The sequence below is a fragment of the Macrotis lagotis genome, chromosome 5 (assembly GCF_037893015.1).
Source record: "Macrotis lagotis isolate mMagLag1 chromosome 5, bilby.v1.9.chrom.fasta, whole genome shotgun sequence".
Classification (NCBI taxonomy): Eukaryota; Metazoa; Chordata; class Mammalia; order Peramelemorphia; family Peramelidae; genus Macrotis; species Macrotis lagotis.
This window is the reverse complement of record NC_133662.1, coordinates 68,926,130-68,944,177: the sequence shown is the minus strand read 5'-3', so window position 1 is coordinate 68,944,177 and position 18,048 is coordinate 68,926,130. Positions and strand designations below refer to the sequence as shown.

The window sequence follows — 18,048 nt, the reverse complement described above, 5'->3', positions numbered from 1 at the left end:
TTTGCCTAGAAATTTGCAATGATTTAACTTAATGAAGTTGGTGACTAAGAAACCAAGTCTGAAGTTAAAAAAAATTGTTCAGAAATCCAAACATTGATCTTTATAAAGATATACCCCACATATTCTGAATTTGACAACTGTGGCTATCAAAATTCTAATCAATCTTAAAAACTGACAAGTTCTTTTAAAAAAAATTCACTAAATTTTCCTCCACTATCACTATGGTCAAAGCTGCTATATATTGTAAGCGTAAGAAAAACTTTTAAAATTGATTCGGTTGCTTGAGGAAAGCTTTTTTTGTTTTTGTTTTTGCATCCCCCTTAGTATGGTTTAAAGGCAGTAGAAGTGGTTACTTTGGAAATACAAAGGGTTGCTGGCAGCAGGGCTCCCAACAGAGTGTGTGGGGGGGTATGTTGCTGTTTCTGCTCTTTTTTCTTCAAATTCAGGCCCCTTTCTAAAACCAAAGGAAGTATGAAGTTCAGCAATATGTATATCACAAACATTTATATTTTAAAAAGTTCAAAGGCATCCTTTTTGAACTTTCTATGCCAAGGTTTTAATCCTTTTTTTGTTTTATGGAACTGTTTAGCAATTTGGTGAAACCTATGGACCCTTTCTCAGAATAATATTGTGAAATGTATAAAATAAAGTACATATGATTATAAGTAAAAGCAATAATATTGAAATAGCTATTAAAATATTAAAACAAAAGTAACAAAACCAAGTTCACACACCCCAGGTTGAAAACCCTTGTTCTATGTCTTGTATAAGTTGTTGTTTTCCTATAAATTTGGAAGACTTGGAAGTTTAAAAACTTTACAAGGCAGCAAATAATTTAATCGTGGACAGATGGAAAGAAAAATCAGTTTTTAAAGATAGGCACATAGGCCGATGTAAGTTTCATTTCCTTTTTCCCCACACCTCAAAAAAAATGTTTACAAATTCATTCATTTTATCCTCTTTTAAGTTTTTCACTTAAGTTGCAGAGTTAAGATAGTGTATTTTCTTGCCAAGGCTATCTCCTCTACTTGTGCTTTGATTTCTTCCTTTCCCTTCTATCTTTTTAAAACTTGCCCAATCATTTATTGCCTGCCTCTTGTTCTATTGATACTCTTTCCCTGTTTCCTGGAGAGTACGTTTCTTACAAAAATGTTCAGCTCTCTACTAGCTTTAAAACAAACATTTCCCTTGACCCCATTATTCTCTCAAGCTATTCTCTCATTGTTAAACTTTTAAATAAAAATTTCAAAATTATCCTTTACTGACCATTTTTAGGTCTTCCATCCTTTTTAACCTTTAGGCAGAATACTTAACCATTTGCAAGATATCTTAAAGGATGGTTTAGGACTTGACTGGAGAGAGGAAGGTTTCAGGAAATTTTATAGAGAGAATTTATGCTTTGAGTAGGGAATGAATACAAGAATGATGTGAATGAAGTCTTGGAGGACTGAAAAAGCATGAGGGATAGTGAAGAGATTGACCTGATTGGACCAGAATATTCATATAGGGAAGCACCAAGAAAAACTAGAAAGTTTCAGTTACATTATGAAGGGCCTAATGAAAATTTAAATTTCTTCATGCTGAAAAATCATCAAATTAGTCTCTACTTTCTAGTGGCATAATGAAGTAAAGGCTGGGGAAGACAGTTAAGGTGCTATGTGAAGAATGAACTGGAAGGAGAAAGTCTAGGCAGGAAAACTGTTTAGGAGACCATTGATGATTTTAATGGCATAAAGTGGGATCAGAAAGGAAGGATCTTGACTTTAGAATTAGAAAGGTCTTTGGATGTTATCTAATATAACTTCCTAATTTTTGCCTATGAAGAAATGAGGCCCAGGAGAGTTATGTGACTTGCTGGAAGGTCTCACAGATATTAAGCAATCTACATCTTCAGAATCAAAAGTACAATGCTCTTTTGGCAGAGTAAAAATGCACTAGTTCTTGTAAGTCAGAGGACCTGAATTCAAATCCTGCCTATAAAGCTAATCTCCTTAGGTACTAGTTTCCTTCTTTGAAAAATCAAAGGACTAGAATTAGATGGCTTATGAGGTCCCTTCTAGCTCTAAGTCTAGGATCTTAGACTTTGCTTTTTAATATAAACCAAGAGATCATTCATATTCATGAGTACCATGAAAAATCTTTGTGGTTTCAAAAATAGGTATAGGAACAACACAATATTTGAAATAACTGTCTTAGAGTGTGCACTTAGAGTGTGCAAATACTTAGATGCCAAGAGATAGTTCTCACATGAGAATTATATTAGCCCTCAGTAATTCAAACTAATATCATGCTTTGCAAATTTTAAACTATCTGTATTCTGAAAATTTTGATTACACTCCTGAACTTGGTCTTAATTCACTTACCCTTCCAGGGTTCAATAACTTCCTACATAAAATAAGAGTGCCTGCACCCTACGTGCCTGTAGGATATGCACATTGTTTTCTCAAGCTCTCTTTTAGCTCTAAAACTTTGATTTCTTGCCTGCAAGAGTCTGGGCAGCAAGTTTCCTGTGCCCAGAGGGGGGAAGCACAGACACTATGCTAGCTTGTACATCAAGTTAAAATTACTCTCAGAGGATTAGAAGCTGTCACTGGTATTGTGTTTTAATTATGACTAGAAAATGATTTTTGTTCTTAAAGCCTTGGACACATAAATGCATTAATGGGTCCTAAAAAATGGAAAAATTTCTGGGAAAAATGGGAAGTTGTGAATCTAACTTAAAGTCCTGAAAAAGTTTTCATTCTATTCTTCTTTTTACAAAAGTTATTTCTCTTAAGGGATTCCTAACTTACCATGGGACAATGAAATTATATTGTGAAATAAAAACATATCAAAGGGTCCTCCAATCTTTCATAAACGACATGCGTTCTACCATTTCTATGGATGAAATAAATTTCTTTCATGGTGCTTTTAGCTGCCTAGGAGAAAATACTGCAATCAACTGCTTCTTTCCAATCTCCTCCAATCTTTTTGATTTCATGTCAAAAACTTTTCCCTCCAATAAACTCATTAAATTTCCTTTAAATTCCTAAATAAACCAAATCATAAATGATTTAGAGAAAAAATCTTTTCTCAATATCATGCATAACTTTGTTCCTTTATAAATTAGGTTTGAGGATAAAAATAAATGACAAATTGCCCCCACAAAGTCATGCTGTTTTCAATTATCTGATGTGATAAATACATACCTCTGCTTCCATGTGATAAGCATTTTCTATTCTACTAAAATCCTTTGTCACAGTTATATTTTCTGCCTGAAACAGAAAGTAAAACAGTATATTTCTTAAAGCCAATAAAAGGTCAACACTGGTTTAAATATATCTCTAAAATCTTATGAAGGGCAATGGAAGACTATGAACAATATTTTATGCAACACTAAGAAAGAGCAGAATAGCAAAATTAAAGAAAACCATGCCTTAAAGCAGGAGTTGTCCAACTTTTAGCTTTTCTGGGTCTCACTGTCCAACAAAAATTTCTCAAGGGCCTTAAAGGCTCTCCTTTAACAAGATGTCTCCAATACAAATGTTAAAATAATACTATAGGCACTTTGAAAAGGGAACAGGACTATAATAACTCTCTGATAAATTTTTTAGGGACAAAAAGATTTATTTAAGTATTGCTGTGGTTAGTAGAAACTAAGGGAGAGAGAGATTAGCAGCAGTTAGTAGAAACTAAGGGAAGAGAGAGATTAGCAGCAGCAATAGTAGCTGCCATGAGAAGATGAGCAGTAAGGAAAGCTTTAGGATCATGAGAAGTTACCTGGGGGGATCACACTTACCAAGAGCAGACTGGCCTCCTAAAGGAAGACAAGCCTAACTCTTTCAATATCAATATCAATATCAATAATTCATAACAAATGAGGCAGAATACAAAGGTGTTGTCACTCTTATAGAAGACATCCACACACAAATTGAAGAAGTCCCTCTGGATGATGTGGTCTATCAGTATGATTTGAATTACACTGTGCTTATTGCATTAATTAAAACACTGCAGAAACTCCTACATGAGACCCATAATTTCTCAAGACAGCTTGACCTAACCCTAGGAAAAAATGAGGGAATATATGCAAAATGGAGGGACAATCCACAGAGCTTGTGCAAAGGTATATATAGCTTGGACAGTGAACTGGATCCAGAATCAATAGCATGAGGAGCTTGGGCTGGATTTCCTCTGGGGACTCTGTATAATTCTTTTAATATTCCCAAGTTTTTCCCTGGAAATAAAGGCCTAAATATCAATGCTCTTTCAGTGGCAATATCTGACTATAAGTCGTGGACCATTAAAATCTGAAGAATGAAATAGTCTCTAAATAACTAAGTTAAAGATTTGTGCTTGATGGATGTGAGCAGGTTGCAACATATTACTAACAAGTATGTAAACAAAATAGTGTAAACATGACTAATATGGAAGTATATTTAACACAGCTGTACATGTATAACCCATATAAGTTTATTCACTGCCAAGGGGAAGGAGGAATTAAAGGAGAAAAATGAGGAACTTAAAATCTTACAAAAAATTAATGTTGGAAACTATTTTTATAGTAATTGGAAAAATATTGGAAAATCACATTAAAAATAGTGTAAAAGGATATGATCAGAAAAAAGGTTTGAATAGGAAAAAATATGGGCTAGTTGTGTGGAATGGGAAAACTTACGGTCACTCAATGTCAGGAAAACCATTGTAGTTAGGTGGATTCTGTGAGGAATTTATATGAAGATATTGCCAGAAATATTTAATACAGGATAGGAAGGTTAGAATGGGTGGTCGTGATCAACATTATTAGAAGGAATACCCATATCAATGAGATTCCTTGTATTATACTTGCAAACTGTTTTGAAAAAGGTTGAAATTCTTAATCAGTATCTTCAAACTTGCTGTTACTGAAGTGAGAATATATGGAAACTAGAAGTGATCTGGAGGGGTCAATGTTCTTTGAACATCCCTCTCTTGCTCTGGAGGCAGGGGAAAGATGCTCTCAGATAAGAGTGAATTTGATATTCAAAATCAAGAAGACTATCTTTGGGGCTATACACATTTTGATTATTAACATGCTGGGTTATGCTACTATACTTCAGCAGAGTTTGGTAACAGCAACAACAACAAATAATAGCTAACATTTACATAGCCTTTAAGATTTGCAAAGCCCATGGGGTGGCTAGGTGGTGGTGGCAGCACAGTGGATAAAGCACCAGTGGATAAAGCACCGGCCCTGGAGTCAGGAGCACCTGAGTTCAAATCCGGTCTCAAGACACTTAATAATTACCTAGCTGTGTGGCTTGGGCAAGCCACTTAACCCTATTTGCCTTGCAAAAACCTTTAAAAAAAAAGAAATAAAAAGATTTGCAAAGCCCTTTACATTATATCTCATTTGATCTTTATATCAACCCAGTGACATAGTTGGCTAGATTCTTTCCATTTTACATATGAGGAAACAGGCTGAGAGAAGTTAAATGATTTGTCCAGGATCACATAGCTATTAAGTGCCTGAAGGAAGATTAGGACTCAGTTTATCTTCTACCTGAAACCTTTTGCATCCCCCTTCTAGTTCTAATATGTACTCTTTTAATTACTTATTATTCAAATAGCTTGTTGATACATATTTATTTGCATGTAGTCTCCTCAATTAGATTATGAACTTGAGGGTATGAACTGTCTTCTGCCTCTGGATATTCCAATTGTTTTTATGTGGCAGCTAGGTGGTGCAATGGAGAAAGTGCAAAGCTTAGAGTCAGGGAAATCTGAGTCCTAATTCAGCCAATTACAATGTGGTAGGTGAATGACTGCATTAACTGTAATGTTTTTAAATAATAGTGGCTGAGGCAATCACATTTTTCTTCATCTCAAAAAGAAGCAAATATAATTCTTCAGGCATCATCAATTATAATTAATACACCATTGAACTTAATCAAAGAATAGTTAAGATTACAAGAACAAATTAGGTCAACTCAGATTGCTATTAATTAATTAATCAATTATTTTATTTAGGGTTTTTTTTTTGCAAGGCAAATGGGGTTAAGTGGCTTGCCCAAGGCCACACAGCTAGGTAATTATTAAGTGTCTGAGGGCGGATTTGAACCCAGGTACTCTTGACTCCAGGGCCATTGCTTTATCCACTGCGCCACCTAGCTGCCCGACTCAGATTATTATTACCTTAGACTAAACTGCTAATTAGTTTATAGATTTTTTAAAATTTTATTTTAAAGCAATGGGGTTATGTGACTTGCCTAAGGTCACACAGCTAGGTTAATTATTAAGTATCTGAGGCTGAATCTGAATTCAGGTCATACTGACTCCAGAGCCAGTGATCTATTCACTGTGCCACCTAGCTACCCCCTATTTTTTTTTATAGATTTTTAAAAATTTTATTTTATGCTAATGTATTTAGATAACAATTTCATGGAACTATCTACAATCTCTTATAATTATGAATGAGTGAAAAGACATTGAATAAACACTATGACCAAGCACTGTGCTGAGGGACAGTCTTTGCTCTCAAGGAACTCACATATTAGCTACAGGGGATTTCACATTAAAGACATTTTAGCTGCAGAACAAATGGGAAGACCCAGGCCAAATGGTAGTGCCTGGAGATTAAGAACTGCCACTGGAATGTTTTTCTATCTGCCTGGGTCCAGATCTTAGGCCACCCATGTTTACTGTATTTCATATATGTAAATATGAAATAAATATATTACTAGCTAAATGCACCTGGATAGTCACAGGATCTATGTTCTCTTTTATTAAATTAGCAACATCTACAAAAGGATAATATTTAGTTGCTCTTTATATTTGTAAAATATACTGTGATCTCTCTCCAGTTTTTATCATATTAGTATCCTTGATAGGAAAACATTTATTGTACCTTGATGGAAAAGTTGTAAATGAGGGACTAAAATACACAAAATGAAAAAAAAATATGGCAAGGGCTTCTCATCTAATTTTTGGAAGGGGATCTCTTTGGAAAACAGATAATAGCAAATAGCTATTATGAAGATAAAAAATTTTAAGGATTAAAAATCAAAAATTCAACTGATAAAGGAGATCCTTGAGAATAGCAAATCTGAGATGTATTATTTTACATTTTTTAAACTGAAAATAACCTAAAGCAATTTTAATTGCTTTTCAAATTTGGTACAGTACTAGATTTTTTTTTTTTTTTTTTTTAGGCTTTTGCAAGGCAAACGGGGCTTGCCCAAGGCCACATAGCTAGGTAATTATTAAGTGTCTGAGATGGGATTTGAACCCAGGTACTCCTGACTCCAGGGCCAGTGCTTTATCCACTGTGCACCTAGCCACCCTTAGATTTTGTTTTTAATGATACTTTAATGCTGTATTGAAATGGTACTGTTTTTAGAATTCTGTAGTTTTGCTTGTTCCTTCTCACGTTCTAGTGTTCTCCCTACTTTAGTGGCCTGCACCAGCATCTATTAGGCGTTAAAAATTTAAACATACCACATACAAGCACACTTTTCTTTAGAAAGTAAAAAAGCACAAGGCTACATAGGATAAAGCTTACTTTTGCTACTATAGCAACCACTGTACTTCTGTCACTTATTTTTGAAGGTTACTTGACTAGTGTGAGAGTTATTTTTTATGTAAAAGCTTAAAGTTAACCATTAAAGAAACTTTTAGCTTCTTTAAATTGTCATTTTAAACTGGCTTTTGATCAGTATAGCTAAGGAGAAGTGATAAAAGAAGTTTATCTTTAACAGACTGTGAAAATTATTTACATCTTAAATAATTTTTGTTCAATGAACAAACACTTTAATATAATGGTATGTATAAAATGTGGCACAAATAATATAATGTTATGTATAAAAATTGATCTTATTTGAAAAAATTCAGTTCTTAAAGGCTTTATATATTTAAGAACACTGCCATCTTGTGGTTTTGGGGCCTATTCTAAATTTTTATAGAGAAAATGCTATCTAGATTTTCACCTATTTGATTAAACTGTGTGCCTTAATATATGTTGGGGTGGAAATCTAGCATTTAAAAAAATTTCAGAGGAAGACTACTGGAAATAATTTTTAATATTCATGACCCATTTACTAAGTTCTTTGGTTCATATGTCCTACTTAAAGCATTTTTTCCTTCTTTTTTATGGCTGCAAATTTTCAAGGAGTTAGCCATTTAATTTTTAATCAGAATAAGCTTTAAGAAGATCAAAGTAGAGTTTTTTAACTTCAGTTCTTGAGTCTGCTGTTCATTTAATTTTCTCCTAGAAAAGCTATCATTTTAATCATGAGAGCCCCAGGAACAAATTTGTCTTTAGCACCTTAAGATAAGCTTTACTTTTGATGTCTGCCCACATGGCATATATTAAACTTTTTTTTTCCAATCTGCCTTCTAGTTTTTTAGGTAGACAATGGGGACTACATAGTATAATAATAATACTGGTAAATAATCTGGAACTATAATCCTACATTAAAACTAAATAGCTACATTATCAGCAAATATTCACTGAGATCCTACTATGCACAGGTACTGTGAAACAAACTAGGGAATACAAAGTATACAATATTTAGTCTTTGACTTACAAAGATTTATCATCTACAGAAAGAAATATATACATTAAAAAGATCAATAAAACTGCAAGGTATCATGTTCTAAATGTCAAATGTTGGTACAAACAGTAGTGTACATTATATTTTGTGCTGAGATTACAGTTCTATTGCTAATAAATAAAGCAGCAAAAAAATTCTGAAGCTGGTCTATGGAAAAGGTGGTGATGATGATAACGATGATGCTTGTCCTTCATTCTCAAAGAAGACTATGACATCAAGGGATGTGATGCCCAGACAAGCATACAGATTGGATTTGAATGGGGGTGTGGGAAATGTGCTAAGTCACCAGTCTCTTTGAAGGTCCAGTGGCCAAATAGACTGGAGATGGCCCTGAATTCGAGAGACAATCAGGGTTAAATGACCTGCCCAAGGTCATATAGCTAGTAAGCGTCAAGTGTCTGAGGTCACATTTGAACTCAGGTTCTCCTGACTGGTGCTCTATCCATTGTACCACAAAGCTGCTAGACTAGTTATCAGAAGAGCTGGGTTCTATTCCCTAATTGAACTTCCACCTCTCTCTCTCTCTCTCTCTCTCTCTCTCTTCACTATAGATTGGAAAAGTCATTTCACTTCTTGGAACCTTTTTGTTTGTATACAAAGACATTTTTTACTTTCTCCTTCATAGACTTATTTTAGTAGTATTACTATTAGTACCATGAAAGTAATCAAATAAATATATGCAAAATATTTTGTATCTGCAAAGCATTACATAAATTATTTTACTAGAGAATGCTGTTTTTTATCATATACAATAAAATTAAAATGCTTATATGACAAATATTAAGCATCATATCAGCAAACAATTAAAAGACAATCAAATCATGTAACCTTTGTAAATATAGAGTAAATTCTTAACCAAAGAAGTAATTAGGAAATAAAGAAAACAAATACTTTTGATTATGTTAAATTGAATAGATTATGCAGAAAAGAAATAAATGCTGCTTAGCTAAGGAGGTATTCAGTCTCTGCTGATAACTGATATTGGAAGAAGTAACAGAAATAAATAAAAAAAGGTCATTCTCTAATAGGAAAATGGTCAAAAGATGTGGACAAATAATTTTCAAAGGAATTGAAAACTTTTTAACAACCAAATAAAAGAAGGTTCCATAGAGACATACAAATCAAAACTCCTCTGAGGTTTCACCTAATAATTCAGCAAATTAGAAAAGAAGTCAAAAAATAGAAATGGTTAATAATGGTGGGAGGTGGCTAATAGAAAAAAATGCTATACAAATATTATTCTCATTTGATCCTTACAACAACCTTGAAAAGTAGGTACTGTTATCTTCATTTTACAGTTGAGGAAACTAAAGCAAACAGAGGTTAAATGGCTTGCCCAGGGTTACAAAGTTAGTGTCTAAGGTTACATTCCAGGCCTCATACTCTTACCCACTGTGCCACCTAGTTAATCCTAAAATTGGAAGGATTGAGGAAAGACAGGTATACTAATGTACTTTTGGGAGAGCTGTGAATTTATTCAGCCAAGCTGGAAGTTTTAGAACTATAAGAAAGTGACTAAAATGTTCATAACCTTTAATCTAGAGATCCCTCTACTGACATATACCTACCTTGACTCTCTCCTCTTCTACTCAAAAGCAGATCAAAAGAAAGACTTGTAAAAAGAAAAGGGGTAATTTCCTAGACATCAAAATATTTATAGTAACAGTTGGTATGAGTATAAAAGTAGCAACAAAATGAAATATAGCAAAGAACTGGTAAAGTGGATGCTTATCAAATGGAAATGGCTAAACAAGATAAGTATATGAATGTAATGGATTATTACTATGGTACTTTATTAGTGCATAAATAAGAATCAGTAGGATTATATTGTAGGAGAATTATATCTACTTATGGAAATGTAAATGACGTAAAACCCAAAAGATTTCAATAAAAAGTTATTTAAAAAATAAATCAGTAAGTGATTGTAATCAATTCCTAAGTTGTTGTTAAGTGAGAATGGTCATTTATGCCCTCCAACTGCTATGAGAAGTGATGATGCTCTTAGAACCCTAGAGCCCTTGCTATAAGGCCACAAGAAATTACAACCATCAGATTCTTCTTCCCTACCCTTTCCTTGCCGTCACTACCACCTAAGTCCCAATAAATATCAAATAAAATTTTCCCAGTACCAACCAAATAAAACCAAATTTATAACTGTTATTGCTGCTGATGAAAGTGTTTGCTCCCCAAGAATCATTAGTATGGATGCTATTAGAATTCCTTCTTTAAGTACTGAAGGAAATGTGTTTGATTCAATTAAAAAAATACATTTAATCTGAGCTGGTATCCCAACTTCTTAGTCTTTCCCCTTTATAATGCACATTTCACCTAGCTGCCAAATTTATCTTTCTAAAGCACCAGGCTGATCATGTTACTTTTTTGCCTAAGAATCATCAATGGTTTTATCCTATTGCCTTCAGGACAAAATACAAATTCATAAAATCATTTAAAACATATGATGCTTCTTATCTTTCCAGATTTAGCATTATTTCCCTTACATGTTTTAAGATCCAGCGAAACTGTCCTAACTAGCCTTTCTTGCCATACCTAGCCTTTCCCAAATTTCACAACTTTCTCTAACTTCATGTCTTTTCACAGGTATGCCTGAAACTCAGTCCCCCTCCTTATGTCCATATCTCTTAGGATCCCTAGCTTTTTTCTCCCTACTTGCTAGTGTTTACTCTCTACTTAAATTATCTTTTATTTACTTAACTCTTTTTAGATTATATGCCCTGGAGAATGAAAAAGCTTTTTGGAGAGTATATGTACACACATAAAAATGTATGTACATATTTTTGTATTTATGTTGTTGTTCAAGTTGTTTTTGACTCTTCATGACCCCATTTGGGGTTTTCTTTTTTCTTTATTTACTATTTTATTCCTTCCCTCCAATTACACATTAAAACAATTTTTTGCATTCATTTTTGTAAAATTTTGAGTTCCAAATTCTCTCCCTCCCCTCACAGTGAGAAGGGAAGCAATTTGATATAGGTTATACATAGGCAATCATACAAAATATATTTCCAGCTTAGTCATATTGTGAAAGAAAGCAGCAAAAACCAAGAAAAAAAAGAAAGAAAAAGTATGCTTTGATCTGCATTCAGATTCCAGCAGTTCGTTCTCTGGAGATGGATAGTATTTTTTATCCTAAGTCCTTCAGAAGTGACTTGTATCATTGTGTTGTTGAGAATAGCTAAGTCATTCACAGTTAATTGTACGATATTGCTGTTTCTCTATACAATGTTCTCCCAGGTCTGCTCATTTCACTTTGAATTAGTTCCTACAAGTCTTTCTGAAATATGCCTGTTCATCATTTCTTACTGAATAGCATTTCATTATATTTCTATATCACAACTTGTTCAGTTATTTCTCAATTGATGGACATCCTTCAAATGTCAATATTTTGCCACTATGAAAACAACTGCTTTATTTTCACATATGTAGGTCCCTTTTCCCTTTTATATGATCTCTGAGATAGACCTAGTAGTGGTATTGCAGGACCAAAGGGTATGCACAGTTTAGATGTCCTTTGGCTATGGTTTTAAATTAGTCTCCAGAATGGTTGGATCAATTCATAACTCTACCAACAGTGTATTAGTGTCCCAATTTTCCCACATCCTCTCCAACATTGTTCATTTCACTTTTCTGTCATATTAATTTGATAGATATGTGTAATTCAAACTAATAAGTATTTCTCTAATCAAAAATCATTTAGAGCACTTCATATGTCATCTGAAAAGTACCTGTTTTGACCATCAATTGGGAAATGGTTCATATTTTTAATGGTTCAATTCTCTATATATTTGAGAATTGAGGCATTTTATCAATCACTTGCTCTGAAGATTGTTTCTCAGATTTTTGCTTCCCTTCTAATTTTGGTTGCACATTTAACAAAATTATTTTACCTTTTGTAATGCTATCTCGTTTGATCACGAACTGGTAACTTACTGAATTTCTCTAAAAATCTAGATGCCATACCACTCGGTCCCTTTAAACAGGTCTATTTTTGTTTTTGCTTTGTATGAGATCAGGATTGCTTTCCCTGCTTTTTTTTTTAACCAGTTGAAGCATAATTGTTCCAGCCCCTTACTTCTAGTCCATGTATGTCTTTCTGCTTCAAGTGTTTCCTCTTGTAAATAACATAAGATTCTGGGTTTTGATTCACTTTGCTATCTGCTTCTGTTTTATGGGAGAGTTCATTCTATTCACATTCAGAGTTATGGTTACTGTGTATTTTCTTTAATCCTATTTTTCATCCTGTTTATACTCTCTCCCCTTTCACTCTTTCCCTCCTCCAGTGTTTTGCTTCTGTCTGCTGCCTCCTCAGTCTGCCCTATTTTCTGTCAGTCCCCTTCACCCTTTTGATCTCCTCCTCTCCTAATTTCCTGTTGAGAAAGATAGACTTCTATATTCAATTGACTGGGTATATTCTTCCCTCTTAAGAGTCAATATTGATGAAAGTAATGTTCAAATGATGAGCATCACTCACCCTTTCCCTTTTTCCCCCCTCCCCTATAATAGGCTTTTTGCCCTCTTCACGTTAATTTGCTGCATCCTTCCTGCTGTACCTGGTATACTTTTTTGTCATTCCCTCAAAATCACCTTATACCCATTATCCTCTATATATATATTCCTTCTAGCTACACTATCAGTGGTATAATTTTTTAAGAATTACATATATGATCTTTCCATAGAGGGATATAAACAGTTTTGCTGTTTTGAATCCCTTATGTTTTCTTTTCCCTTTTTATCTGTTTATGCTTCTCTTTGGTCTTGATATTGGAGATCGAATTACATTTTAGTTTCATTCTGTGGTTCTCCATATGAAAGCTGGAAATCCTTCCATTTCATTTAATGACCAATTCCTCCCTTTAATTCTCTGTGTAATTTTACTAGGCTATATGATTTTCTTGGGTGTAGTCCCAGCTCCTTTGCCTTCTGGTATGTTTTATATATATTCAATGACCTCTGATCTTTTAATGTTACAGCTGCTAAATACAGATTGTGGCTACTCAATATTTGAATTTTTTTTTTTCTGGCCAACTACAAGACCTGATAGTTCTGAAATTTGGCTATGTTTCTTGAAATTTTTATTTGGGGATCTCTTTCCTGAAGTAATTAGTGCATTCTTTCAATGTCTATTTTGCTCTCTGGTTCCGATATCAGGATCCAGGATTTTCTTGAAAAATGCTGTCCAAGTCCTCCTGCTAATTATGGCTTTCAGGAAGTCCAATGATTCTGACATTGTCTCTCCTTGTTTTTCTGGGTCAATTGTTTTTCCCACGAGGTAGTTTTCATTCTTTTGAATTTGTTGGATTGATTCTTGGTGTCACAGAGTCATTAGTAACTACTTGTCCAATTCTAACTTTTAAGGAGGTTGTTTTTCTCCATTAGTTTTTGTATTTTTTTTTCTATTTGACTATTTGTACTTTTTAAGGAGTTTTCTTTTCCAAGCTGTTGAATCTTTTTCCATAATTTTCTTCCATTACTCATTCCCCCCCCCCCCCAATTTTCCCCCTACCTTTCTTGTGATTTTTAAGTTCTTTTTTGAGGTCTTCCATGAGTTCTGGGCTTGAGATCACTGCTCATTCTTTGGACGGTTTTGCTCCTAAGTGTTTTGACATCGTTGTCATCTTCTGACTTTGTGTCTTGATCTTTGTCATCATAATTAATTTTCTATGATCAGATTATTTTGTTTAATCTTCTTTTTGTTTACTTATTTGGTCTTTTTTCTTTTGAATTTGAGCTCTGCTCCCAGGATGGAAGGGACACTGACTCAGACTTCTTGTGGCAGGGGCTGAAGGACCTGGCTGTTTTCTTGATGCTGCTGCCCTGCAGCCCATGGGGGACCCTGATGTATGGTACTGTACTGAGAGGATATGCTGAAGGCTCTAAGAATCTGGCAGCTTATTTGGTGCTGAGTCGGGGTCCTACTGCACATATCTGGTGCTAAGTCCAATGGGATGTTTCTCTATTTCCTTGGGGGCTACACTGTTACACCTGGCAGTCTGACCATTGGAGGGAACCCTGAGCTAATGGCTGCTTGCTGCTTATTGCTTATGTGCACTTTCAGGGTTGTTTGCCTGGGGCTTTGCTTAAGTACTAGTTTGCCTGTTTGCTCAGGACTACTCTGAAGCAGTTGTTCTTGGAGTTGGAAACCCTGCCTGTTCCCCTGATTTTGTGAAGGCATTTGCCTGCTCCACTGTGGCTCAGGATATCCTGTTTGTTTGTTGAGGTGGAGTTCGCTGTTGGCTTGCTGGGATGTTTCCTGAGTTCCCCTTTTACCAGACCAAGACAGACCTTTCTTGTTGATCTTACAAGTTTCTTGGGTTAAAAGATTGTTTCACTTGTCTCTTTTCTAGTTCTATTATTCTAGAATTAGTTTGAAGGTGCTATTTTGTGATAGTTGGGAGGTAGACATGGGAAAGTTATGGAGATTTAATGCTCATTTCACCATCATGGCTCTTGGAAGTCTGTTTTGCCCTCCTCAGCATTTTTTTTTTTTAGGTTTTTTGCTAGGCAGTGGAGTTAAGTGGCTTGCCCAAGGTCACACAGCTAGGTAATTACTAAGTGTCTAAGGCCGGATATGAAGTCAGGTACTCCTGACTCCAGGGCCGGTGCTCTATCCACTGCGCCACCTAGCCGCCCCTCTCCTCAGCATCTCTAATAGCATGAATATGCTATCATAATCATATACAATATTGTTATTCCCCAACTGAGGGATATCATCTCGGTTTCAATTCTTTGCCATCATTAAATTTTTTTGTACATATATACTCTTCTTTTTTTAATCTCTTTAGGATACAGATCTAGTTGTTGTTTAACCATTGTTCTCGAAGGGAACTATGACATCAGAGAATGTGATACCATGACATGCCAGTGAATTGGACTTGAGGGACAAATGTATGAAGTTATCAGCTTCATTTTCTCCTCTGGAGTTATCTATCCCTTGGTAAAAAAGGTATGCATGGTTTTATAGCCATTTGGGAGAGCTCATGTGGGGTTTTCTTGACAAAGATATTGGAGTGCTTTGCCATTTTCTTCTCCAGCTAATTTTATAGATGAGGAAACTGAGACAGACAGGATAAATTCACTTGCTCAGGAAGAAAAGACTTCCTGACTACCCACTGTACCATCTAGCTGTGTGAGTATGTGGTGATGGGGTGAGAACTTTTTTTCATTTTTGTAACAACTGAGTCAGTACAATGCTTTGCATAAACCAGGCACATATTATATGGCTGCAGAAAGAATGAATGAATTGAATACTTATTATGTTCATTCAACTTACTAAGCTGGTGAGTCTGAGTAAACAAAAAAATGATAAGAGTTCCCTCCCCAGCATCAAAAAAGTTTACAACCTATTTAAGAGAAATAAATAATGAAATAATACACAAAAAGGGGGATATTATGAGGCTCCTAAGAAAGAACTATGGAGTCTGAATGCAGAACAAAATATACTATTCTCACTTTTTATTTTGTTTTTTTCTCTTTTGTCTGATTCTTCTTTCATAACATGATTAATATAGAAATATGCTCACCCTACTGTACATGTAGAACCTATATTATTAGATTGTTTGCTGTCTTGGGGCCGGAGAAAAATTTGGAACTCAAATCTTGCAAAAATCAAAGTTGAAATAGTCTTTATATGTCATTGGAAAAAAAAACACCCAAGTATTATTTAAGTAAAAAAAAAAGGAAAAAAGAATACACACACACACACACACACACACACACACACAAAATAGATGTGAACAGTCAGGAAATCTTTTTCAGCCTATCATCAGAAGAGTATTTTATTTCCTTCCTCTGTAAGCAAAAGAATATCTTGATTAGTAAGAGATAGCACAGTACAGTCTGGGGTCAAATTTTAGTTCTTATTCTTATTATCTAAGTAACCTACAAAGAAGGGGTAAGTCAATTCAACCTCTCTGGACTCAATTTCCTCATCTGTAGGAAAGAGCAAATTGGGCTAGATGATCCCTGGTGCCCCTCTTCCAGTTCTAGATTTCTGATTCTAAATGAACCTTTTCAGATCTCAGGTATTAATAAAATGAGAGGCTTGGACCTTATATATTTTAAGGTCTTTTCCAGTTTTTAAAATAATGATTCTAGTTAGTTAAAACTCCCATGTCTACTACTTAGAAGTTGTAGGTCTTAGCTACAAGTTTCCAGTCTCCTGTTGTCCTATGGGCTGTGGTTTTCTTTAACATATAGACTTTTATGCCTCTATGTTAGGAGATAATTAAACTGTTTAGTAGAAAAAAAAAAAAACTAAATTTGGAATCAGGAAACCTAAGTTCTAGTTTCAGTCCTGCTATTAGCTGTAAAACTGAACAATTTTTACTGATACCAGTTTCCTCATCTGCTAATATGACAGGATTAGACTAAATGGTCTCAATTCCTGTTCAGTTCTAAATTCTATAATCTGGTTAAAAATCTATTAGTTTTGTATACTAATGATGAACTCAAATACAATTGCAGTGAGCAACTTATATTTATTATTATAATATTTTTTACTAAATGAGCAGAGTTATGCAAAAATGCATTATTTTGAACCAAAGACTTTGGCACTTCTGGCTTTTAAGGATTATTTAAACTATCTATACCATGATGATGCCCCAGCAGTCAAATACTAGTTATTTAGAACTGGAAGAGGGAGAGAAAGGCAGGAAGATGTTTCAAAGGTATCAAGTTTTTTTTTGACTTAAAACAAATTAATAATGATATTTTGGGACTCCTCTCTTATATCTCTTCCTGAATGCCATGACAGCTGGAATCTGCCAGAGTCCTAACTAAAAAATTTTTTTTAACCTGAAGGCAAATTGATAGTAAGTACTATAACAATCTTTAAAAGGGCATATATGAAGGTCAACAGAATTCTCCCTGTCCAAACTGATAAGGACCTTAGTACTGTTAAACATACTGTAATACTCTGCCTTTTCATTCAACTCCAGTACACTTTAGCAGAGGGAACAGCCTTACTTAGAGAATGTGAAATGATAATATGTTGTACACACCTGTGTTTACAATGTAGATGCCCTATACTTTTGGCACATGTGCTTTTAAATGTCATGTGTAAAAATAATTCCAATATAAATGACTAAAGTTTAAAAGTGCCCTATGACTTTGAAAAACCTTGTATAATCCATTCCAAAGTATAATTTAAATGACTTTTTGGATAACCTACTGCTTTGAATTATCCACTTGACTGCTTTTCTTCATTAGCACAGATAATTGGAAGATTACTATTTCATTTTACTTTCCCTGAAAATTGAATTTCAATACAATTAAAGCAGGTTAAACCAAGTGACTTTTATATCCTAGAAGATAACTTCTCATGAACTCAAATACATATTTATGCAAATGTTGTATATACAGTGAATATAAATAACATTTGAAACAAATTGTAAAAGTATATACCTGTCAACTTCTTTTTAAGAAGTTACTTTCTTGGCTATTTTGTAGGTTATTTTAAATGGTA

General features: G+C 34.3%; 1 protein-coding gene across 1 annotated transcript in view; it reads right to left on the bottom strand.

Annotated features, from left to right (window-relative positions):
* LOC141523842 (interleukin-1 receptor-associated kinase 1-binding protein 1-like) overlaps positions 1–18,048 on the bottom strand; it is a 30,776-nt gene that overhangs the window by 10,158 nt on the left and 2,570 nt on the right. The window contains exon 2 of the mRNA XM_074237356.1: positions 3,189–3,254. Coding sequence (XP_074093457.1) covers positions 3,189–3,254 — 66 coding nt within the window. The remainder of the gene's footprint in view (positions 1–3,188; positions 3,255–18,048) is intronic.